The 26080-nt window shown below is 42.9% G+C and overlaps 1 protein-coding gene across 1 annotated transcript; it reads right to left on the bottom strand.

The window, feature by feature from the left end:
- Positions 1-10694: 10694 nt before the first annotated feature.
- LOC135738574 (trace amine-associated receptor 1-like) lies at positions 10695-24118 on the bottom strand. The gene is made up of 6 exons (XM_065256673.2): positions 23980-24118; positions 23247-23377; positions 19494-19659; positions 18793-18946; positions 13131-13245; positions 10695-11723 (listed from the first exon to the last, which is right to left on the bottom strand). Exons 1-6 carry the CDS (start codon positions 24116-24118, stop codon positions 10695-10697), a joined length of 1734 nt encoding a protein of 577 aa, XP_065112745.2.
- Positions 24119-26080: the final 1962 nt, after the last annotated feature.

Here is a 26080-nt window from a genome sequence, read left to right on the forward strand (position 1 = left end):
TCAAAAACATCAGCTGGAGTTGAAAAATTGTTATACGGGTCGACAGCAATGGCAGTAAAACCAGGGAGCCAGCAGAGAAAGAAAACGCCCATAACAAGAGCCAGAGTTTTAGCTGCTTTTCTTTCTCTGTGTGCAGAGCTTTGACTGTTAACACCTTTGGAGGCCACAGACACTTTCACTGACAAAACCTTTGCATGTTTTTTCACAACTTTAAATATGCTGATATACAGAGAGCTCATTATAGTTCCTGGAATAATAAATACTACAATGACACTAGTTACCCCCCATTCTTTGTTAAAAAAAGCAGCACAGCCACCAAAACAAGACATTTGTAATATAAGAGCTTCCATACCAACAGTATTCACCCCTGAAAACACAACAGAAAAGCTTAACACAAATGAAAAGATCCATGTAAAGGTGATAAATACAGTCATAGACTTGTTTGTGATCCTCATTTTGTATTTTAAAGGGTAATATATGGCCCAGTATCTATCAATAGATATTAAGCAAAGATGCAGTATAGAGGCATTACAGAAGGTCATGTCCAAACTAAAATGTATTTTACAAATAACATCTCCCAAAAACCAGCAGCCCTCAACAGATCGCACCATATTGCTGGGCATCATCAATAAACCCAGCAGACAGTCACACACAGCCAATGACTGAACGATCAGATGAGTTGGAACCTGAAGCTGTTTGAAGTGAGAGATGGAGATGATGATCAACAGATTCCCAAAAACTGTCATGAGGATCATGAGTAACATTACAGCGTACATTGCCACCTTAACTCCAGTGAGACGATGAGCTCTAGGACAAGAGTCTGGATGTGAAGGATAACACAGGAGAATTTTTCAGTGTCATTAGAAGACATTGCGTTTGCCTGAGTTACTGACTGTTCCCTTTCAGTCGGTCACTACGACGTCACGTCGTGACCGACGAATTGGGAACTCGCTTAGAGAGACCAATCTGCTTCGTACTCTACTAAAACGCCAATGAACTTGGCATTGAGATATTTGCATAATGCTGGCGCCGCCCCGCCAGGTGCGTATATAAGCAGCAGGTGCAAATAGGGAAATTAGCTTTTTTCGCTTCGAAAGCCGGCATTATCTGCTACTGAGAAGCTACTCTCTGCTCTTCTGGGAACGGTTGCTGAAGTTGATTGACAAGCAGTACTGACACAGCGGACGCTCGCAGTATTCCACTGCTCTGCATATTTTTTGTTTTGAGTTTAGTGTGTGCGTTGCCTCTCCCTGTGCGCATCATCAGCTGAGCACCTAAAGAGTGATTTCCCTAAAGAGTGATACGTGAGAGCTCTGTGTCTTTTTAAAGACAGCCACTCTCTCGTATATTCGGAGATCAGCGTCCTTTTCAGGATAGCTTTTCCTCTGTGCGATCTTGGATGCGAGAAGTACAGGGATTCCAGTGACGGTCACGAGCGCTGTCTTCGTGCTTGGGCATCGAGCACTCCGAGGCTGCGTTCGTGGAGAGCTTTTGTTCTCTCTGTGAGAGCATAACCCTCTTGGATTGCGGAGACGACTGTCGTTTCTACGGGAACGACGTCCGCGCCTTTGCAGTGCTGAACGCCGTCATGGTGCGGCTGTCAAGCGCTCGCAGGACGCTCTTCGCATCACTACGCTGAGTAGGACGGAGGATGAGTCCTTCACCTACCGGCCTTCTCATCCTCAGCCGGTTGAGGCTCCGGTGGAGACTGCAGAGTCGTGTTCTGCGATTTCTGCCGAATCCATTGGACCTCCTTCTGGTCCCGTCACTTCTGCAGCATCAGAGGGGTGCCCATTTTTTCCCTCCGAGGCGGAGTCGTCCCGGAGATGGCGGCCGTGCCCGCTCGAGCGGCGGAAACGGTAGAGTTGGAGGGGTTAATCCCTCTCCGCCCGAACCGTCCCACCCACATGATTGGTACTTCGGAGCTGTCCGGGCCTCTACGGTCCTCACCTCCTGTGCCTGCCTTTCCCGACGGCACGAAGAGCTGACGTGATTTGCGGCCGTCTCGGCCGTTCAGCTTCACCCCTCATCTCCCTCACTAACGGAGCCGCTAAGGGGGGATCCCTTCAGTTGAGCGGGGGGTTGCGATGCAGCTGCGTTCCTGGAGGGACCACCCAACCCTTCCCTCCCGTGTTTGTATAGACAGTCGTCCGGTTACGGGCGCTGCCCATCAGGCATGCGGAGACGCGGCTTCAGCCCTGCACGCATTAACGTACTGCAGGTTCACCAAACGAGGCTTTAGAGATATACGAGGGAAGCCGCGACCTTCAGTCGTGCGATGTCCACCACAGTGTTCAAGATCGCCACCCTTGGCTATGTCTGGCTTATATGACGGAACAACTTCATGAATGCTCCTGTCTCACAGACCGGCCTCTTCGGTGAGCCCGGGGAGTCGTACAGCTCCGCTGCGCAGACTGAGGCGATCTCCTAGGTCGTGCCCCGGCGGATGAGAGCTGCCCTGGTCCACCAACGCCGGCTCCTCAGTCTGCCTCTCGCCGTCCGCGTCCTGCGGCGGCCACCTCCGTTCCCCTCCTCGGACCCCATCTCGGCAGCGCAGGGGAACCGGTCGTCAGCAGCTCGCCCCGCCCGCTTAGCCGCTTCCCGTGAAAATCGGGAGTTTAAGTGGCCAGAGACGGGCGACCCGGAGTGGCAGAGGATCACTCTTCAGGAGACAGTGATTCGCTCCTTCCCCCGGTAGAGGGTCGGGTGGAAAATCCTTGGTTTGCATATGTTCCACCGGCTGTCCAGCCGGTACCCACTTAACCACACATAAGAGTGCATTCCTCTTTCCTCTCCAGGTCTCCGGAGGATCGAGAGAGCCGTGGGCGTACACCTGCTCACTCTACCTCTCCTCTATCGCCAGCGGGTGTCCTGAGGAGTCCGAGCTCTCCACTGAGCAGACCGGACCACCAGCACCCTCATCGGAGTCTGCGCTCTCCGCAGAGGAGACCAGACGACCGTCACCCTCAGCGGGCTCAGGTCAGTGTCTCACACACACATACTGTAGATGTTTATGCTGTCACAGCAGACGCACCGGCAGTATCACCTGTCTCGCTTCGCTGCCCCACCGCGGGTACTTCGGTAGTGTCGTTAATTCTCCTCGTACGGTCCCGGGATGCTTCGCTTCAGTTCCCAGCCCGTCTCGTTGGGTTTTACGCACTATCCGCCTCGGTTACGTAATACAATTACCGGCACTCCCCCAAATTCTCGGGCATTCGTTTCACTATAGTGAAAGCGTCCGATGCACATGTACTGCGTGCAAAAGTCGATGTCCTGCTGGCGAAGGACGTTTCGAGCCGGTCCCTCTTACCGAGAATGATGATAGGGTTTTTCCAGCCTTTATCTCATAGTACCCAAAATACGCGGTGGGTTACGACCGATTTATTTACGCACCGGCTCTACAAGTGTGATCCTTTAGGATGATACGCCGAGGCTCGTATTTCAATATTCAGATCGGTTTGCAGCATAGACCTGTAGACGTGTACTTTATGTGTCCATCTCCCCTCGCCTTAGACCGTTTTTCGCTCTGCGTTCATGGAGTGGACATACTAATACTAAGTACACCATTCGAGCTGTCTCTCTCTCCCCGTGTCTCCATGAAAGTGCTAGTCATGGCATTAAAATATCAGAGAGAGAGAGCGTTGTTCGTATTCTGCTTATATTGACGTCAACTATAATGGCTCGTTCTCTGCAGACGTGCGCGAACACAGAGATTTAATGCTTCAGCATCTCGCTCGTTTAAGTCATCAGGTCAGCTGGGAAAAGAGCAACTTTGCCCCGTGCAGAGGATCCTTTTCTCAGTATGGAAATAGACTCGATCGATTTATTGGCGTGTTTTACAAGAGCGCGCAACCAGTCAGTTCTGACTTGCCTCGGTTTAATTCGAGGGAAGTACGCGGTCCCTCTGAAACAATTTCAGAAGCTCTTGGACATATGGCAGCATGCTGCGGCTGTGACACTGCTCGAGCTGCTTCATATGAGACCGCTTCAGCATTGGTTTTACGATCGAGTCTCGAGGAGAGCGTGGCGCAACGGCATACACTGTGTAACCATTACACCTGCGTGTCATTTCAATTTTACCCCGTGGCAGACCCAGCATTTCCGATAGCAAGATATGCCCCTGAGTCGGGTCTCCTGGCATTCTGTAGCACATACAATGCCCCCAGCACGGGATGAGCAGCCACGTATGACGGGCTTGCAGTCTCAGGGGTGTGCATAGCACCCCAACTGCCGCGAGCGGTGCGCTGTATATCTGGGACTTGTACGCTCCGCTATGGAGATGCGAGGGAAGGATGTATTAGCCGACACCGACAACATTGCGACTGTTGCGTTATTTACCGTTAAGGCGGTTTTTGCGCTCTCGTCACCTGTCGCATCTCGCTCGTCATCTCCTCCTTTGGAGTCAGAAGCATCTGAGGTCCCTTCGTGCCATTTACATCCCGGGTTCGCTCAATACAGCGGCAGACGCGCTTTCCCGAGCTGCGCGCCCCGGTGAATGGCGACTCCACCCCCAGACGGTCCAGCTAATTTGGAAGAAGTTTGGTCGTGCGCAGATATATCTGTTTGCGTCGCCGGATGATACCCACTGTCGCCGGTTTTTATTCACTAACCGAGGGCAGCCTCGGCGTGGATGCGTTGGCACACAGCTGGCCGCGGGGGACGCGAAAATACGCATTCACTCCAGTGAGCTTAATTGCACAGACACTGTGCAAAGTCAGGCAGGACGAGGAGAGCCTTTCGTTAGTCGCCCCATACTGGACGACCAGGAATTGGTTTTCAGAGTTAACGCTCCTCGCGACAGCCCCTCCCTGGCGAATTCCCCTAGGAAGGACTTTCTTTCTTTAGGAAGGGGCACATTATGGCACCCGCGCCCCGACCTGTGGGATCTCCATGTATGGTCGTTGAGTGCGCGCAAGGTTTAGGTGATTTATCGCTAGCGGTATCTAACACCATCGACGCGGTACGAGCACCGTCCACATGACGGGCTTACGCGCTTAAATGAAACCCTTTTCGTCACCTGGTGCTCTTCGCAACGCGAGGACCCCAGAGAATGCTTAACATTGTGCTTTTATATATCCTCAACATAGGTTAGATGGTAGGCTGTCACCCTCCACCATTAAAGTTGATATCGCCGCTATTTCTGCTCATCACTCGCTTATTAACGGCAGATCAGTTGGCAGCATGATTTGGTTATTAGATTTTAAGAGGCGCTCGCAGGCTAAACCCCTCGCGCCCTCCCTCTATTCCTCCTGAGACCTGTCCATGGTGCTGAAGCCCTACTACAGGTTCCGCGTTCGAGCCTTTGCAGTCTGCGAGTCTGAAGTTTTTGTCAATGAAAACTCTGACCCTGCTAGCATTGGTCTCCGTGAAGAGAGTAAGGAATTTACATGCATTCTCTGTTGACGATTCGTGCCTTCAGTTTGGTCCTGCTGTCTCACTGAGACCCAGACCAGGCTACGTGCCCAAAGTTCCCACCACTCCCTTCAGAGATAAGGTGGTGAGCTTGCAAGCGCTGCCCCCCGGAGGAGGGCAGACCCAACCATGGCTTTATTATGCCCCGTACGAGCGTTACGCATCTACGTGGATCGCACACAAAGCCTTAGGACCTCAGATCAGCTCTTTGTTTGTTATGGTGGTCAGCAGAGAGGGAAAGCTGTCACCAAGCAGAGGATGTCTCATTGGATAGTTGATACTATCGCCCTTGCTTATAATCTGCAGGGCATTCCTTGTCCATTTAATTTGAGAGCTCACTCTGCTAGAAGTGTTGCCTCATTTTGGGCATTCGCTCGTGGTTCCTCGCTAACAGACATCTGCAGAGCTGCTGGTTGGGCGACACCTAATACGTTCATTAGATTTTAGTGTTCGTGTCGAGCCTGTCTCCTCTCGTGCCCTTTCCTCGTTAGGGGAAGCACAGAGAACAGGCTCGCAGGTCGGCTTGCAGCCTCCGACTGCTGCTCCAAACTGAGCTCAGTATGGAAGGCCACCAAGGCAAAAACGCGTAATAATTTGTTTTGCCTTCCTCCGCTGCCTTGGCAGCCTGATGTTGCGGAGCATCCGCTGCCAGCCTCTCACTAGCTGCATCCTCGCGAACCTGTGTTTGGCTCGGGCATCCACATTGCGTCCCACCGGGTTCCTTTGTGAGTATTTTCCGTGGGGTTAATCCTACTAGCCCACGTTTCCCTCAGCAGAGCACTGCTTTGCTTACACAGCCACGGCTGTCATTTATACCTCAACTACGGTTGACTTTCGCCCACCAATAGCCCTTAACGGGGCGGTGGCTTCCGCAGCGTCCCTATACCGCTCAGATAGGGCGCTTCCCAGTCGCTAGCACTACTGTGGGGTTAAAGGAACATCTAGTGCCCGGCCTTCTGCCTTAAAACCTACTTCTCCTTATCCTTAAGTGGAACCGGAGGGCTTTACGCAGACACTGGAAGAGGTCAGCCCTCAGTGGCGTTTTGGTAGGGATTCCCAATTCGTCGGTCACGACGTGACGTCGTAGTGACCGACTGAAAGGGAACGTCTCGGTTACGTATGTAACCCTCGTTCCCTGAGGGAGGGAACGGAGACGTCACGTCCCGTCGCCACAGGGCTGCTCCCTGCTGTTTATCGGCCGGTCACACTTTCCGGCTTTCTCAGCGAAAAAGAAGCTAATTTCCCTATTTGCACCTGCTGCTTATATACGCACCTGGCGGGGCGGCGCCAGCATTATGCAAATATCTCAATGCCAAGTTCATTGGCGTTTTAGTAGAGTACGAAGCAGATTGGTCTCTCTAAGCGAGTTCCCAATTCGTCGGTCACGACGTGACGTCTCCGTTCCCTCCCTCAGGGAGCGAGGGTTACATACGTAACCGAGACGATATACACACTTAAATCTTGAGAAATATTGACCAAACTGTGAACAGACTTATTTCAAGAAAAATTAATATATAAACAGTACATTCTTATTTAAAATAATATCTCAAATGGAGTCATCATTGTAGCTACGTCTCTTTATATATTCTTAGATTTAAGGTGCCTCCCCCTAACGCATGTAAATGTACCCATGGTTACATAATTATCTGTATGTCTTGCTCTGTGTCTTTAAATTCCTGTGTTACTGCTCCAATTCTTTTTTTATCTTTTTCTAATATTTATTTATTTTTAATATTTATTATGCTTTAAGGTTCATGTATAGCTCAGTGGTAAAGCGTTGTGTTAGTAGTGCAAAAAGGTCATGTATGGAAGGTAATTTCATCCAATTTTAAATTCATTCATTAAATGATAAAATATAAAATGAAATTGCAAAATATGTCCCAAACTTGAAAATGAAATGCTAAAATAAATAAAAAATAAGACATTAAATTATTTCACTTCCATTTTTAAGGTGATAATGCATCTTTCCTGCCAAATTGAAAAATAAAATGCAATTGATGATTTGACATTTCATTTTCAATTTTCCACATTTTCAAGGCAAGACTGCCAATATAAAATTAAAAGGCAAACTTGAAAACGAATTTGCAAATACATTTTTCAAAAAGGCTTTTCATGCCCAAGCAATAATAGTGACAAAATTCATATGTAAAGTTCATTGTGACTGACGAATTGGGAACCGCTTCGCGAAGACCTATCTGCTTTGAGAAACTATTAAAAAACCAGTGAAACTGGCATGCATGTATTTGCACCAAATCACTCTTTATCGCTTCGAAAGCCGGCAGGTCAGCTGCTGTTGAGAAGCTCTCTCTGCTCGTGGGATACGCTGCATGTTGATGTTGTTGGAGAGATAGCATTTCAGCATTTTTAAAGATGTTGTCTCGCCGTGCAGTTCCGGATGTGGCAGATAAAAGGGTTCTGGCACGATCTCTGTCTCTCCTGCCTGAGTGCGCACGTTGAGGCTGCATTCGTGGAAGGTTCATACTCCTAATAAGAGCATGACCCTCTTGGATTTGTGGAGATGGTTTTGTACCTCCGGGAACGTTAACCCCCTTTCTGTTGCTGAGCCCCGGTAAAGGTGTGGTAAAGCAAAGCTCAGAAGATGATCTCTGTATAACAGTGCTGAACCGGTCTGCTGACCAGTAGCTTTCAGCACCCTAATCCACAGCCAGTTGGGGTACCGATAGGTCTGGTCGTGCATGTTTTACGTGGCCCTCGGATTCTGTCAGGCCTCACCTGGATTCTATGTCTGTCGCAAGGGTCTGTGTTTGACCCGAGATTACGGCCATGTTCACTCGGGCGGTGGCAGTGGTTGGTTCAAAATGGTCTTTTTTTTCAAGATGTTTGGGAGCTTTACCGCAGTCCCTGATTTTTTTAGGTATCTGACAAGGCTTTTGCACTTCTCAATGGTATCACTTAAGTTGCGCGTGTATGCTGGTGTGTTCTCTTTTATATCAAACGTTTGTTTGAGAATGATGTTAAAGACATGGGCTACGCACGGTATCCATTTGTAGCTTCGAAGAGCAGCTTTATGTTTGCGCCCTGGTCACTTACAAACATTACCTTTGATATGCGAGCAGGGTCAATACCAAAGTCATGTAGCTCCTTAATGATTTGGTTGTGGGCGTTAAGAATCAAATTGAGCTGTGGTTATGACAGGGCTCTCTAATTTCCAGTCGTCATTGATGAAGTGACCAGTAATTGCGTGAATGCACGTTTGTTGAACTCATCAGTCCACATGTCAATGGTAATAGCTATGCCACAATCCAGAGCTTTATTTATATTCTTTGAAATGATTTCTTTTTTTCTGCCGTGGTTGCTTTGGCTCTCTCGCAAACAGTTTGTGAGGGAGTACACTACTGGCATCCACGCGTCCAAAACGTGAACCAATGTTAATTAGACACTGAGCTACGGTATCAAATCCATCTCCAGATACTATGTCGAGGGCCGCAAATCTTGACAGCACAATTCAACACAAGCCTCTGAAACCTCAGACTTAAAAGGTGCTGTTACTTTACTTTTGAGAAAAGCGGTAATATTTTGAGACGTGTCGTCCTTTTTCTTAGACCCCCGACAAATATGCCTTGACATGCTGGTGCACGTTTTGTGGCTCTCATGTTTGTATATTTTTTCACACAAGTTGCACCTAACGTAGCCAACATTGCTGTTGTCTTCTGCTGCAACTATTTCTGAGAACCAGTCCCAAACATTGGATTTTGCCAACTGACCTAATTTCTCCCACACTAATGACCCGCCCCAACCCGCCCTACAGCAGGACAATAATCAAACACACACCAGCAAGTCCACTTCTAAATGGATAAAGAAAAACAAAAAAAAAGACTTTGGAGTGGCAAAGACAAAGTCCTAACCTCAATCCTGTGCCATGACTTTCAAAGGTGGTTCATGCTCAAAACCCTCCAATATGGCCAAATTACAACAATTCTGCAAAAATTAGTTGGCCAAAATTCCTCCACAGCGCTGTAACAGACTCATGGGTGGCCCAACCAGTAATTAGGATTAGGGGTAAAGCATTTTTTTACACAGGGCCATGTGGGCTTGGATTTTGTTTTTCCTTCATAATAAAACCTTTATTTAAAACCGCATGTTTTGTTTACTTTTGTTATCTTTAATTAATATTTACATTTGTTTCATGATCTGAAACATTAAAGTGTAACAAACATGCAAAAAATATACTGGATACTACATGGATAATGGTGGGCAATTTTTGATTGTGTCAATCATGAAATCGAGTCATTGTCATAGTGCCACATTTGCAAAAATATATGTGGAAAGGAATACAAACATTTTGAAATATTAAATTATTCACATAATTTCTAAAATCTCTTGTGACCTTTGTCTAGAAATTGTTCTTCATGTTCATGTTCTTCAATTTTTTTAAGTTAGTCTCAATTGATCCAGTGAATTAAACAAATTTAAGGTTAACACAGGCTGTTAAACATATAGGGGCGGTTTCCTAGATAGGGCTTAATTGTAGGTCAAAAACATAAATGCACTTAAATGCAAAGACTCAAATGCTTGTTTGAGCTGTCATAACTGAAAGCAACTTAAACTGACATATCTTAAAATACATCAGAGCCATTGTTTGGTCTTAAGATGTACACCAGTAATGTTTATTTCTAAGGAATGTTTTTAAAAACTACGTAAATGTCCTAATATAATTAAGACCAAGTCCTGGCAAACCCTGTCCTGGAAACATATATCATCTGCTCATAGGCCTGAACATATAAATTATAGTTTGGTTTTAGATAATATAGCCTTTCTTTCATTTAAATTTTTTCAAAACAAATGCATTTACGGAGACCCTTTATAAATAAACTGTATTGATTGTGAACAGATCTCATATTAGATCAATCCTTATTTACTACTATTTTACTTTGCATTGAACATTTAAAATATCTTTGGTAACTTAAAAAGCACATTTAACTGTTTGTTCCTTGTAAACTGGTGTTACAGTGCCTTTACCATGGTTCAGTCACCATAGGATCATAGCCGGGATTTATATACATCTCAGATCTAAAACTGTATGGTACTTTTAGCTCACTGTGTTGTTTGACATCTGCTGTTTATTATAATGACTAATTTGTATGACTCAAATATTTACTGTGTTTCAATAACGTCAAATAAGCAAAATATTTAATCATACATAAACTATAGCATGTGAAACAACATGATAAACATTATTATATGATAAAGGAATGAAATATCTGTGAAGCTTCACAACATTTATTCAGTCACTGGTTATTATTTATCTTCAGAAACTGTATTCATTCAAATGTCAGAGTATCTGAATGATTGAATCCACAGATATAAGTGAATATGAGAGTCTTAAAGGCCTTCTGAAAGCAAGGATAGAAAAATCCATAGATCAAAGGATTACAAGCTGAGTTAAAATATGCAAACCAAACTAAAGCCTCATAGACATCAGCTGGGATCACAAAATTAAGTAAAGGATCAACAGCAATAGCAATAGAAAAAGGCAGCCAGCAGAGAAAGAAAACGCCCATAACAAGAGCCAGAGTTTTAGCTGCTTTTCTTTCTCTGTGTGCAGAGCTTTGACTGTTTACACCTGTGGACACTTTCACTGACAAAACCTTTGCATGTTTTTTCACAACATTAAATATGATGATATACAGAGAGCCCATTATACTTCCTGGAATAATAAATGCCAAGATAAAACAAGTTAGTCCCGATTCTTTGTTTAAAAACAGAACACAGCCACCAAAACAAGACATCTGTAATAAAAGAGCTTCAAGACCAACAGCATTCACCCCTGAAAACACAACAGAAAAGCAGTACACAGATGAAAAGATCCATGTAAGGGTGATTGATACAGTCACAGTTTTATTTGTGATCCTCATTCTGTACCTCAGAGGGTCACAGATGGCCCAGTATCTATCAACAGATATTAAACTAAGATGCAGTATAGAGGCTATACAGAGGGTCATGTCCAAGCTAGAATGAACTTTACAAATAACATCTCCCAAAAACCAGCAGCCCTCGACAGCTCGTACCATACTGTAGGGCATCACCAGTGAACCCAGCAGACAGTCACACACAGCCAATGACTGAACGATCAGATGAGTTGGAGACTGAAGCTGTTTGAAGTGAGAGATTGAGATGATGATCAGCAGATTCCCAAAAACTGTCATAAGGATCATGAGTAACATTAGAGCGTAAATTGCTACTTTAACTCCAGTGAGACGCTGAGCTCTAGGACAAGAGTCTGGATGTAAAGGATAACACAGGAGAATATTCTCAGTTCCATTGAAAGACACCGCGTCTGAGAGGACTTCCTTTGTAATTATAAACAGACAGACAATTATAATCCCAAATTTAAACAATATCATTTTAGAAATTACAAAATGGTTAAGGCAAATATATAAAGAAACATAAACATAAATACAGTACATGTCTATTCAATCTAATTTCCTAAATGAACGTGATAGAGCTCAGATGTGTTCATTTATACAGTTCAGGTCAGGTCTCCACCTCCTCAGCTGTATACGTAACTAACTGATACACAAACATTGTGACTCATGAGATTACAATAAAAAACTGAACTGTGTCCTGAATTTAAGGTCAATGGAGCAATAATGGATGGGTTATAGACAGTGGCGGCTGGTCACTAGGGGGCGCTGTGGCGCCGTCCCCTTATAGTTGGCCAGAGAGGAAAGCTACTTTAACATGTTACCAAAAAGTAAATATATAGTGCAAATTAATAAAAATAAAAAATTGTTTCGTTGTACTATTTCACTGTTAGTCATGTTATAATTTATTTAAAAAAATAAAAATCAAAACTGAGTTCGTTGTGTGTGTGTCATGTTTGTGTGTCTTGGAGCTTCAAGTGTCCAGAATGTATACAGGTGGGTACACTGAACTTGGAGCTGTAGGCGTCCAGAAGGTATGCAGGTAAGTACACTGAGTTGAGAGCCGTAAGCTTCCAGAAGGTATACAGGTAGGTATGCTGGGTTCGGGGCTTTAGGCGTTCAGGCAGGTATATAGGTGAGTACACTGTACGTGGGCTTTGGGCATACAGGTAGATATACAGGTGAGTACACTAGGCTTTTAGCTTTGGACGTACTGGTAAGTATACAGGTGAGTACACTGGATTGGAGGCTTTGGGCGTACAGGTAGGTATACAAGTGAGCACACTGGGCTTTTAGCTTTGGGCGTACAAATAGGTAAACAGGTGAGTTCACTAGGCTTTTAGCTTTGGGCATACAAATAGGTATACAGGTGAGTACACTGGGTTTGGGACTTTGGGCGTACAGGTAGGTATACAGGTGAGTACACTGGGTTTGGGGCTTTGGGCGTACAGGTGGGTATAGAGGTGAGTACACCAGGCTTTTAGCTCTAAGTGGACTTAACTCACAGGCAAGTAGACAGGCTTGGGCTCTTCGAGACTCAGGTGGTTGCAGAGAACGTATAGGCACACAGCAACTTCTAGTCTTCTTCAATAGGCCAGACTTCTGGTGAACACTTTGACATGACCTCCCCGCAAGTAGTGGAACAGCCCCACATTGACACAGAGCTCTTGGCTCAGATCTGCAAACTGGCAGCAGAGAACACACAAGTTTCCTTCAACAATATAATACTCTAGTGACGTACAGGAAGTGATACAACACCTCTATTTTTCAAGCGGCAAAGACAGATGGAGTCACAAGTCGATGCTGCTACAATGTTTGGCCTAGCACGCCCACCGACGGTATCACAGAGGTGGATAGATTGAGGTAAAGAGCCGCACCATGCAATTTACTGCCAGAGTAGGGCCAACCGCTCCAAATCTCCTTTCCTTCAGACAGCAGGGCGAGAGGTCTGGACATGAACACTCACAGGAGAATGATTATACACAAAGACAACGAGTACGCTTTTTCCACACAGCAGGTGATTACAAGTTCTCATTCTTTCGCTTGTCCACAACATTCACAGCAAATCCTTACTTCATACAGTTGCCGCACCACCACCAGGTGGGAGAAAGAGGTTACAGGGTCTCGGTCATGTAGATATATAAAACAGCCGCCCAACGTCACCAATCCACCCTTCTAACACAGGGCTTTCTCCTCAGCCAAGGAGGTGATGACTGACAACACTGACACAGCACAGCACTACAATTGTCTAAGTGAACACACATCGAAAAGACTCAACCCACCGCACTCCACACACTCACAGTGATATATGGTCCGAATCACAACGTTGGGCCGGGTTCGTAGTCCTGAATAGTCGAGAGACTGGGCAAAGAGTAAACAAAAGAGGAAGTCGAGGTCACGATCCTGGAACCCCCTCCTTCCTCTGCTCAGCCGGTTACAGCGTACCCACAAATCCTCAGCACGACTGGGGCCGCTCACACACTTGTTCCTTCGACAGAGAATACACTGGGGTTAGGATTAGGGGACAGTATAGGCAATGAGGCAACTGGTTAGGCAACAACAAAACGACTTCCAGCACAACACACCATCTTATTAGGTTCTTAATACTTCCCTCTCTCTTGCAGGTGTCCCATACATCCGAGACCGGGTGTACACAATTACTTCGTTGTTTCCCCCTTCGCTCGGTTTCCAGTGTCCTTTCAACACACAAGCTCTACTCCAAATACACAGTTGACTCCAAACAAATACTTCAGAATGAGGGATTAGACACTTAGCTCCGTCTTTTCGTTGCCCAATTTTCTGTCGTAGCTTCGCCCAGCCTGCAAATCCACATCAACACGTCTCTCCAAACACACCAACCACTTCCGTCTCACCCGCAGTGCTTGCCGGAAATAAACTTCGCTCTTCGGTTCTCTTGACGCCTTATTTATGTGCCTCCTCCTCACTGCAATGCCCAATCACCACTCGCCATGCTCATTTCGCACACCTGTCCCTGATAAGTCCACATTAGTTTGCCCGGAGTTGGCCGGAACTGGCCGTGTGTTACAATGAAAATGATCCGGGCTGAATTTTTTTTCGCCATTTTGGTTCCGTGGACATGAAGTCACTCCGTGACATTGAGCTCTTATTGGCTGGTTTCGGATCCGCCCTGGGGCGCAGGACTGTGTGCCCCAAATCCTCCCACTTATGTTGTAAGCGAGCGAATCAATATTGTTTGAATGTTTTTTCCTCCTGTGATTGGACCGTTCTCAGAGTCTCATAACCGCGTTGCAGATTGCTGTGTTAACTGATAGCTACAGTACTAATCAGTGAAAGCAAGTGAAATATCTTGAGATGAAGGAAAATGAATGACGAATAAACAAAGGATTAAGAAGCTTGGACCAGATCGACCAACAGAGTCAAATGATGGCAGTCTGTGTGCGCCACCATTTCTCATGGCAAACGGAGTTGGCTAGCTGGATATCATGTAAGTCTTGAGTTTTATTTTTTCCTCTGTTTGCCGTTTTAAAGTCTGAATGCGTGATAGACGTGCATGACATGAAATTTTGTGGCGTGTTTGAGCTTGTGTTGCGTGGACATAATGAGAGCGAGAGCTCATATATAATCCGGTATATTCCGTGCCTTGGTCAATTTTGTTGTTGTTAGTTTTGTAGTTGTAGAGTTTTAAAAAGCACCCACGAGAAAACCACTGTTTTTAAGCGAACTTAACCCTCTGGGGTCTAAGGGGTTTTTAGGGCCCTGGGGAAGTTTTGACCTGCACTGACATTTGTGCTTTTTTCAGTTGCTTGAAAACATATTAATGGCAAAAGTCTCATAACACTGTGTTCATCACAAACTGGGCTACAATATCATATAATCAACATGTATGTACATGTTTGTATTTTTGAGAGAAAAATGTTTATGCGTGGTTTTTGAAAAAGCAAAATTTTTAAGTCACTGATATAACTCCACAAAACTCATTCTAAACATGTTTTCCCAAGACTTTCCAAACAGGATCTAGTAGTGTAGAGTTTATTCTTCAAAATGATGTGAAAATCATATGGCCTACTCAATCACATAAAGCAATGCATTGATTTACAATTTCTAAGACACTTTTGCTTGGTAAAGGCTGTATGCGTGGAGGCGGGAAAGCTCCTGAATAATCAGTGATTGACAGCTGAGAGACAAAAGAGTTGAATAATGAGCCACTAATGAGCCTTGTGGGGATGTTCAACAGGAATGTAACCCTCAGTAAAACCATGATAAGGTTTACTTTTCAATACAATGTAAACACACACACACACACACAATATATATATATATATATATATATATATATATATATATATATATATATATATATATATATATATATATATATATATATATATATATATATATATATATATATATAGAAATATTTTCTATTAATATCACAATTATAAGTTACCTTTTAAAAACCATAGTAGCCTAATCATGGTAAAGGTACTGTTTGGCCATCATAAAGTGAACACAGGGTTTGTGTTTGGTTGGCCAGCGAGAGGTTTACTTTTGTGCAGTAAAAAGCTCAAAAGAACAACTGCCTATCGTTGTCTGGACTCCTATTTGTGTTTTTGTAATCATTATAGTAGAAACACAACCAGGGACACGCGTGATAAACTTATCAATGTTTGTTTACAGCCGCCGCCATTACCTCACGTGTTGATCATGAAAGCAGTGAATGTGTGCACATGCGAGTGATCCTGTGTTTAATAAACTTGCTGTGCGGAGATATGCGCTTAGACGCAACTAAATAAGGATTGTACTGTTTGCAATCGCGTATTTTATAAGAATACCAAAAAGCGCGTCGAGTTTCCTGACTCGCGTGTTTGTGTATGTGCGTTCCCGTCGCCTCAGCTGTTTGACGGAAGACAAAGAAAACACTCGCGTCTGGAGATACTGACACACATCCGCAAGTAAATAAGGATTTATATGTCGGACATCGATCCCGTCACACTGACGAAGCACACACACTCGCGTCTGTCTGGAGATTTAGGCGCGAGTAAACAAGTATGTGATGTGTGTAATCGCATCTTTTATAATGATACCACAAAGCGCTTCAAATATGAGGCATTGTGTGTTTGTGTGTGCGTTTGGACGTCGATCGAGTCACACTCGCGTCTGGAGATAACTTTAGTTACAGTCACGAGTAAACAAGTATATGTCATGTTTCCAGCACTCGGATTAAAACTCATTCACAGCAGTGAATGGCTGCAGAGACGGAATGGAATGTCCATTGACTGTGGGGTTGCCTAATGAATATGGATGATCTCTGCTCTTTTCTTCAATGGAGCGGGGCGTGGCTCATTATAGATAATGAAGCAACAGAAGAAAGACGGTACATCTCTCTCTTCTAATACAGTTAACAACGAATTACAATATTTGTTTTCGATTTCACTTACATCTTCCAAAAGCAGACATTCCAAGCATTATGTAGACATTTATCTTTTGTTTATATGACAAATATTCGTTAAGTTAGAGTAAATTTTTTTGACGTGTTTCTGAAAGGACTTCACTGAGGGAGAGAGAACAAAACGCGCATCATGTTTATTTTCTTAATTTTGCGAAAAGCACAACATGCTGTTTTTATTGGGCGTGGACAGAAAAAAACTAGACAATTTAACGTTTTAAATGATGTATAAATCATATCTGTATGTCAAAAATCAGCAGAGTTATCTAAGTCTCTTTGGGGAGTGATCGAAAAATAAAGAGTTTGCGGCGCCCGCGCCGCAGCCGACCCCAGAGTGTTAACGAACCGTGCAGATGGAGCTGATGGACTGTATGTACTTAGTCTGTTGTGAGGGAAACAATGTGCTTGTGCTATTGCTGTAAAAGCAAAAAGAAACGTACGAGCATGTGATTAGGCAACTTTAGTCTCTCTTTTTGTGTGTGTTCGGTCGCATTAAACGAAAAGTCTTTGACTGAGAAAATTTTAAGCAGGATAAAGAAAAATCTGAACGTCATTTTGGCAGATTGGCCATACAACTTAACTTGATAATGTAATTCCTAGGCATGTCCAGTTGGTGGCAGTGTGTTGCTCAAATGACGCCCTGGTTTATAAACATTGTTGCGATATTTTGATGTCATACACTGATTGGTCTGCGCATCGCTGCTGATGTTAAACACTACAAGTACGCTGCAACCAGACGCCTGTCTAAGGTTAAGATACAAAATCTAATGACAAGAGTCTGCATTAATCTGCCTTCACGCGTTTATTACACAAGATGGTTTCAGATGAGTTTAGTTCAATTCTGATTTTTACACGTTTATTGATATTTAAATCGCAGTAGTGTTTTGGATTTGTTTATATTTGCCTGTTCAGCATACAGCTCGCGTGTTTTATCACCTCCGCTGTCACTGTGAGAAAAAAAACATTCATTCATCTGCTTCATGTGATGTTAAACATGTATAGTGATGCGTTTATCAGTTCTCTAAAAAATTTAAAACACATTTGACTTGTATGCTCGTCTTGTAAGTTTATGATTAGAAATGGACATGTGAACGAAAATGAAAAAAATTAAAACATGAAATGACGAATAATAACTGACTGTGACGGACTCTTTACAACGCTGTTTATTAAAAAATGACGGAGATTGAAAAAGTATATCGCAACCTGTGTGTGTGTGTGTGTGTGTGTGTGTGTGTGTGTGTGTGTGTGTGAATGATTACCTTGATATTAGTTCATTACAGATTCATAGTACCTTTATTTTGTGCGTTTGATTTCAACTATAACATTTTCAGCATTTTAGCTAAGCAGTAGCCTAATGATATTCATGACCTGATAAATGGCTATTAACAGTACTGCATTACTACAGTAAAAGTTTGATTTTGAGTGTGTTTGTGCCCCCCCCCCCAAATTTTTTTAGCACAAGCCGCCACTGGTTATAGATAATACATGGCTATTTACATATCAGGAAGTACATGAAGAATTATATAGGGCATAGGGGTGTGCAGGCAGAAAAAGAGAAATAATATCTTTATTTTGCCAATAACAAAAAGTAGGCATGCCACAATTCTCAATTGCCGTTTTCCAGTTTTATGTATCCAAATCTATCCATTTTTATTATATCCTGCACATTTGTTTGTGTGTCTGCAAATCCATGCGCCTCCCTGCGAGTAAATATTCAATCACTATGCGCTAAAGCTACAGGGACCCATTTCAGAAAGGAGGTTAAGTGACAACTCTTTCGCCTGTCAGGCACTCCCCGGGACGCGCTGCTTGTGACAGCCGATTGAACGCTACATTGGGCGATCCCAGAATGTGAATAGCACAAAGGGAGTAAGATGCTTCTTACTCCACAGAAAGAGATGGTGGGCAAGTTGTGACATGCGACGGGAGCGCAGACTACCTTGATGGTTGATGTATGGCCAAGAAGTGTTATAGAGCCGCAGCTGCCATATGCCCCAGGAGCCTCTCAAATAGTTTAATAGGGCTGGTGTATTGTCATTGATCGAATTCAAGCAATTCAGTACTGACTGTACAGGTTCCTGTGCAAGACGTGTTGTAAGTTTGACTGAGATTTTCTGCACGGGGCAGTGCTTGCTCTTCTCCCCGTTGGTGCGAAGACCCAAGTGGGCAAGGTGCCTGAGCACCAGGTCTCGGTGTTCGCAGAGCATCTCCCGGGACTGTGCTAAGATGAGCAAGTCACCAAGATAAGCGAGGATGTGAATGCAAACACTCCCTCAGACCTTCATGAAGACACTGGGGGACAGGAATAGCCCGAAGGGTAAGACGTTGTACTGATATGCCCGCCCCTCAAATGCAAAACAGAAAAATGGCCTGTGTTGGGGGTTAATCCAGACACGCGTCCTTCAAATCTATGGCTGCAAACGAATTTTGGGGATGGATGCATTGAAAAATGCCTTTTGCGACAACATCTTGAACGTCATCTTGTTAAATGCACGGTTCAGCGAGTGCAGATTCGTAACCCACTGGTTCTTGGGTACTATGAAGTAAGGGCTATAAAGCCCTCGACGTCATGTCGGCTGGAGGGACTGGCTCTATTTCACCAGTAGGACTGTGATCTCTGCATGCAAGACATGGGCATCTGTCTCTTTCACTGATTTGAAGAGGATGCCAGGAAATTTGGGGAGATGCCAGGCGAACTGAATCACATAGCCAAGCTTGATAGTGTGTAGAAGCCAATGCGACAGGCTGAGTAGCTAGCAGGCTCTCACGGACTGAGCTAAGAGAACTAAAGGCACCACAGAAGTACCCACAGTAGGTCATCCAAGAGGAGCAGAGGTGAATGGGGCGATTGGGGCATTCAAGCGGAGCAGAGGTGATTGCCGTGTTGCACTCTATGGCAGCACAAATGGAGGTGTTGTGTGGTGTAACACTGACCTTCAGGAAACAAAAGAAAAAGAACAAACCAGGCCCAGATTGCGTTACACCAGCCTGTCTGAAAACCTGCGCTGACCAGCTGGCCCCAATTTTTACCAAAAAAATGCTCACTTATCTTAAAATCTCTTCTGTGGTTCCATCTGTTATTTCTGATTCAATAAGGTCTTCTACTTTGTCAGACTGTTTATTATCAAACTGCCCATTAGAAATATGACGCATCTATAATAATTCAATTTCCCAAATATTTGAAAAACATGCTCCTGTTAAAACCAGACTGGTTCCATCTGCACATGTTTCACCCTGGTTCACCCCGGAACTTCGAGCTATGAAAGCTATGGGACGTCGTTTGTAAATACTGTACAGGAAAACTGGACTTATTGTGCACTCATTGGCTTTGAAAGAACATTTGCTAAATTTCCGTACAGTCCTTAATGCTGCAAGATCCTCATACTTCTCTTCCACTATCAAAAATTCTATGTGCAGATGCAAATCTCTGTTTGCTATGGTCAACAAGCTCACTAACCCTCCACAACATGCTATTTCTGGGATGATTGTGAATAATTTTTCTCATTACTTTTCAGACAAGCTGAAGTCAATCACTGAATCTATTTCTAATGACACCTCCTATACAACTGACTCAAATGCACACTTGATGTCGGCTGACGCAGTTCACTCAAAAAACTCTCTCACTGCTTTTACTCTCACCACTTCTGCTGCCATAAGCGATCTAATTGTGAAGTCTAATTCTACATCCTGCCAGCTAGACCCAATACCCACTGTTTTCCTTAAGATGTGTGTTCCTGAGGTTGAGCCTTTCATAACACATATGATAAACTGTAGTTTAATATCAGCTATTGTTCCAGCACAATAAAAAATGGCTGCAGTGACCCCGATTCTCAAAAAACCGGGCCTCAACCATCTAAACATGAATAACTACAGGCCAATCTCAAATTTACCCTTCTTAAGTACAATTCTGGAAAAAGTAGTGGGTTCACAATTAAGATCGATCTTAAGGGAAAATGGCCTTTTTGAACCTTTTCAGTCAGGTTTTCACTGGTTCAGCTCTTTCCTGGCTCATTTCTTATATCAGCAACAGAAAATACTATATCACTATACAAGGGCATAAATCTGCCATTGCTCCAGTCTCACAGGGTGTTCCTCAAGGTTCAGTTCTAGGTACACTTTTGTTTTAGCCTGGCTTCGCCCTACGTGCTTCCGCTTAATTTTCATTTCGCTTCAGCAGTACGTCTGGGATTTCTCTATAGAGTTTCGTTTTCTCCTGCAAAAATCTGCAGGACCAATCAGCGAACAGATGGGGGTGGCTAAGAACGATGACGTTGCGGTCGTGCATCAGTTTGAGTTGTAGTTCAGTAATGGCAGCGGAGAAAGACGTGAGAAAAGCTATTTGGTCCGTTGTTGCAAAACTGCCGAATATACAGAAGTTAAAGCAAGAGCAAGAACCAGGTTTGCTTAGTTTTGTTTGTCTGATTATTCTGACTTGTTGTTTCCGGACGGTTTCGCTACATGATATACGTCACAACCACACATTAGCGATTGGTTTTGGCAGATCCTGAGTGACTTTGGGCTGATCCAATAGTTTTAAACTTCAACAATGGACCCTCCTTAACGGAAGTAACGCTTTGCAATGGAGCGTGGCCAGACTCTCTGTACAAATGAAATGAATGTACGAGAGTCTGTTTGGACCAGGCTACTTTTGTTTATCATCTATATCTCTCCACTTGGTGACATCATACGCATGCATGGACTCCAGTTTCATTGCTACGCTTATGACATCCAAATCTATCTTACCACCAGCTCTGAAAGGCTATCCCTGCCTGACTCACTCACAGCATGTATCAGGGACATAAACACTGGATGTACTTGAATTTTCTTAAAACCAAGAACAACAAAACTAAAATATTGGTGATTGGCTCTACTACCTCAGTCAAAAGGTTGGACCTGTCCTTTGAAATTAATGGGGTTCATGTTAGGCCTTCTTCATCCGTCCGTAATCTTGGTGTATGTGTTACCTGTGTTCTACCTGCATCATCTACCTGAGTCTCCAGTGCTTTGTATCCCCGTGTTTATCATCATCTTTATGTAAGTGTATGGTACAGTAGGTATGTTGATTACTGATTGTAGATATCTGGTGAGTAGCTTATATGACTTGTCCCTCCCGAACTACGTTAATAAACTTAAGGCCATATGTAAAAGAAGTTTATTTATAATCTACTCTACAAAATAATTTATTATGCATTTATTTCAAAATTAATGTAAAATTCATAACAATGTATTTATTGTTTGTAGTTTACATGCTTAATTTTTTACAATCTATCTTTGAGTAGAAAGAAATTAAAGGCAATGCAGAAATGTGTTTATTTCTGAAGGGTCCTTTAAAAAAAATTGGGTGTCTTTGTGTGGGGACTGAGACAACATGGAAATGAATAGGTCTAATTTAACATTGTCAAATGTGATTTGCATACAACCAAAATGTCAGAGAACTAACAAATCACTGGACTGCTTAAAATAATGAGTGGAATAAAATATGATTTCTCTTTTTTTTAAAGGGCACACTTACCCTATTATTGAATCATGACTTTATTCATGTATGATTAAACAGTTTTCAGTTCCTCTGAATACTTTTGTATGAAACATCATCTTGGGTTTGATTGGCTCGTATAACACTATATACAGACGGTTGAGCTCAGGGTGTTAAAAGACAAGTTAAAAAACATTTGTAAAATACATCTCAGAACTAAAACTGTCTGTCACTTTTTGCTCATTGTGTTGTTTAAATCCTTTTGTTTATTTATTCAGTCTCTGGTTGTTATTTATCTACAGAAACTGTATTCATTCAAATCAATTCAACCATCTGAATCCTTGAATCCACATATATAAGTGGATATGAGAGTCTTAAAGGCCTTCTGAAAGCAAGGATAGAAAAATCCATAGATCAAAGGATTACATGCAGAGTTAAAATATGCAAACCAATTTAAAGCTTCAAAAACATCAGCTGGGGTCACAAAATTGATATAAGGGTTGATGGCACCCACAATAAATAAAGGCAGCCAGCAGAGAAAGAAAACGCCCATAACAAGAGCCAGAGTTTTAGCTGCTTTTCTTTCTCTATGTTGACTGTTTACACCGTTGGAGACCACAGACAAAACCTTTGCATGTTTTTTTACAATTTTAAATATGCTGATATACAGAGAGCTCATTATAGTTCCTGGAATAATAAATACTACAATGGTGATAATTACCCCCCCTTCTTTGTTAAAAAACACAGCACAGCCACCAAAACAAGACATCTGTAATATAAGAGCTTCCATACCAACAGCTTTTACCTCTGAAAACACAATGCTAAAGCTGTACACAAATGAAAAGATCCATGTAAGGCTGATTAATACAGTCACAGTGTTGTTTGTGATCCTCATTTTGTATTTTAAAGGGTAATATATGGCCCAGTATCTATCAATAGATATTAAACTAAGATGCAGTATAGAGGCAATACAGAAGGTCATATCCAAACTAAAATGCACTTTACAAAAAACATCTCCCAAAAACCAGCAGCCCTCGACAGATCGCACCATACTGTAGGGCATCACCAGTGAACCCAGCAGACAGTCACACACAGCCAATGACTGAACGAGCAGATGAGTTGGAGACTGAAGCTGTTTAAAGTGAGAGATGGAGATGATGATCAGCAGATTCCCAAAAACTGTCATGAGGATTATGAGTAACATGAAAGTGTACATTGCCACTTTAACAACAGTCAGTCGATGAGTTCTAGGACAAGAGTCTGGATGTAAAGGATAACACTGGAAAATAATCTCAGTCTCATTAGAAGACATTGGAAACTTAATACATCAGTTGTAAAACAGACACGCAAGTATTGACCAAACTGTGAACTGAATTATTTTACAATTTATAATTTTATGAAGACCAACATTATAAGAAGGATGAATATATAAATAGTACCTTTTCCTTTAAAATAACATCTCAAATGGACTCATCGCTGTAGATATAAGTCTTTATATATTCTCAGATTTAAGGTGCCTCCCCCTTTTGCATGTAAATGCAACTAATGATTAAAGAAATATCTGTAGTTCTGTGTCTGTCATGTTAATTTTTGTTAACTCCACACTTTTTTCTTTGCTCAGATCTAATTTTCTTTTTTTATATATTTTCACATCTAGAGGTCAAGCCCAGAAGGGTCCCCACTTACAAGAAAACAAACATATGTTGATATGTACATACACATACAAAGTGTTACGGATGTCAGCGTTAAAGGTGCTCTCCGTAAGTTGAGAAATTTCTAACCGTTACTGACACCAGTGGCCGCTATAGAAACTGCAGCCAGTCTCATGCTCGTTCTCGGTGGGCACACTCGTACGAGCACGACCACAACAACCAGAGTTGCCGTAGCAACCACAGACAGCTCATTGAGATTCACCAGCATGTTTACAAATGTAAGAAAAGTTACAGTACTGTAAGGTTATTGTTTGACGGACCATATTTTAGCAAAATGTTGCAGTGCTACTTTATATTTTCAACAGAAGTCTACTTCTAAAAGTTTTGTAACACGACACTGTAAAACACACTCCCGACACTCACAATCTTAATGCACTCGTGCTCTGAATAAAGATAATTCATATAAGAAAGTAACTTTTGAAATGTTCCTGTGCTACATGCTATCGTTAGCATTACACCACAAAATAAATGCTGTCGTTAGCATTACACCACAAAAACAATAACATAATATATTACAGATGTCCTGTAACTATGTCTTACCTTTGCAGTAAAAAGGAAACCTGCTCAAGGTCTGTTTTCATACGCAGCGCTGACCGGAGCTCCCTCCAAGAATCAAATGCCAATCCGATGTTTACTCTTGTCTTTTCCCCGACTCCGGTCACGCACTATTTAAGGATTTTTTTTAACTTACGAGGAGTTTCCGTGAGTGTCTGGATTGTGCTGGAAGTTGGTCGCTTCTTTCCGTCTACAGAGTCCATTTGAAACATGCTAGCGATTGCCGCTGTTTACTAATGACGCGTCTATATGGAACGCCCAGGTAGACGAGCACGCGTATGACATCACATTTTGAATTTCGCGCCAATTCGGACCTGACTTCTCCACACAGAAAAAAACCTACAGGCTGATAGAGACAACCGTGGAGGACACTCAAGGTGTCATTCTTTCTATTACATTATGGTTGCCTCATAAATATACGAATGAAAACTCTATCTTAAAGATTTTTTTAAGTAATAACTTACATTCAGCCCCTTTAACGCCCCGGAACTCCATTTCCCATAATCCCCCGCGGCCCGCTGATTACACTCCACCTGTTCCATATCAGCAGGTCTATTTAACCTGGAACTTATGCGCACACTCCTTGCTATGTCTTGTTTGCCCTGTGCTGCAATTCTAAGCATTTACTCCTTGTGTTCTCGTGTTTGTTTTTTTGGTGTTGGCTATTTGATTGTTTGCTGCCTGCCCCAACCTGGGATTGTTTCCGTTTATGATTGTTATCTGCTTGCTTCCACCCACAGCCTGTCTTATGTTTATGAGTATTTGCTGCCTTATTCTGACACACATCTGCCTGTTGTTTATACCTTTCAATAAAGAGTTGCAAATGGATCCAAACCTGTCTGGTTTTTTTTCAACCCCTGGGGAGTCAGCTGACATTGGCTTAACTTAGAACTCTCTTCTATACATTACATTATTACTACACTCGCTAGTACAATTTAATATTAGCCGATGTATTCTGCTTCTTATGTTGTCCACTGATTTTTCTGTTCTCTCCTGCTTTTATCATTGTAAAGCTGCTTTGAAATAATTAAACATTTGTGATAAGTACTATATACATAAAATTGAGTTGAATATTCACATACAAGCTAGTCTCTATAATTTATTGTCATTGAAATGCAGAGCACTGTAATGAGTTTGTAATGTTTGCGCATCATGTTTTTTGTTTTGGTGGAGTTCGACTTCTTGCAGCGTTGTGCAGAGCATCGTCGAAGTACCGCAAGAGCGATTCATAAGCACTATTCTCAACTTGTTTGTCCAATTCCTTGATGTCATGATCACAGATTGGTCTGTGCACCGCTGTGCCTAGAATTTATAAAAATGTAATTGGCCAACTGATGATTTCATACGTTCCATATACTCACCAGTAAAGATAAGATAAGATAAAATACCGAACAAGTGAACAATAATTTTTTTATGTTCCTAATTAATTTGGTCAATTTTCTCCCCATTGCACAAGTTAAATTTTCTGAATGTCCCTTTTACTATATTTATTTCACATTATTTAACAATGATTTTTTTACATTCCAATAGTCATTATAGGGCCTTTTTACACCTGGTCATTTCTCTGATCAGGTAGCTATCTGACTTGTTAAAACGATTCCAGTTACATTCAACC

This window comes from Paramisgurnus dabryanus, chromosome 12, assembly GCF_030506205.2.
Source record: "Paramisgurnus dabryanus chromosome 12, PD_genome_1.1, whole genome shotgun sequence".
Lineage (NCBI taxonomy): Eukaryota > Metazoa > Chordata > Actinopteri > Cypriniformes > Cobitidae > Paramisgurnus > Paramisgurnus dabryanus.

Excerpts from the sequence above, each read along its gene's own strand:
- LOC135738574 (XM_065256673.2), bottom strand. The coding sequence starts at position 24,118 with ATGCTGGTGAATCTCAATGAGCTGTCTGTGGTTGCTACGGCAACTCTG. Across the intron at positions 19,660-23,246 it reads TGGTGATGCCCTACAGTATG|GTCAGTGTTACACCACACAA; the intron begins GTGCGATCTGTC and ends TGTTTCCTGAAG. Across the intron at positions 18,947-19,493 it reads TAGTTCTCTTAGCTCAGTCC|CACAGTCCCGGGAGATGCTC; the intron begins GTGAGAGCCTGC and ends TGCTCATCTTAG.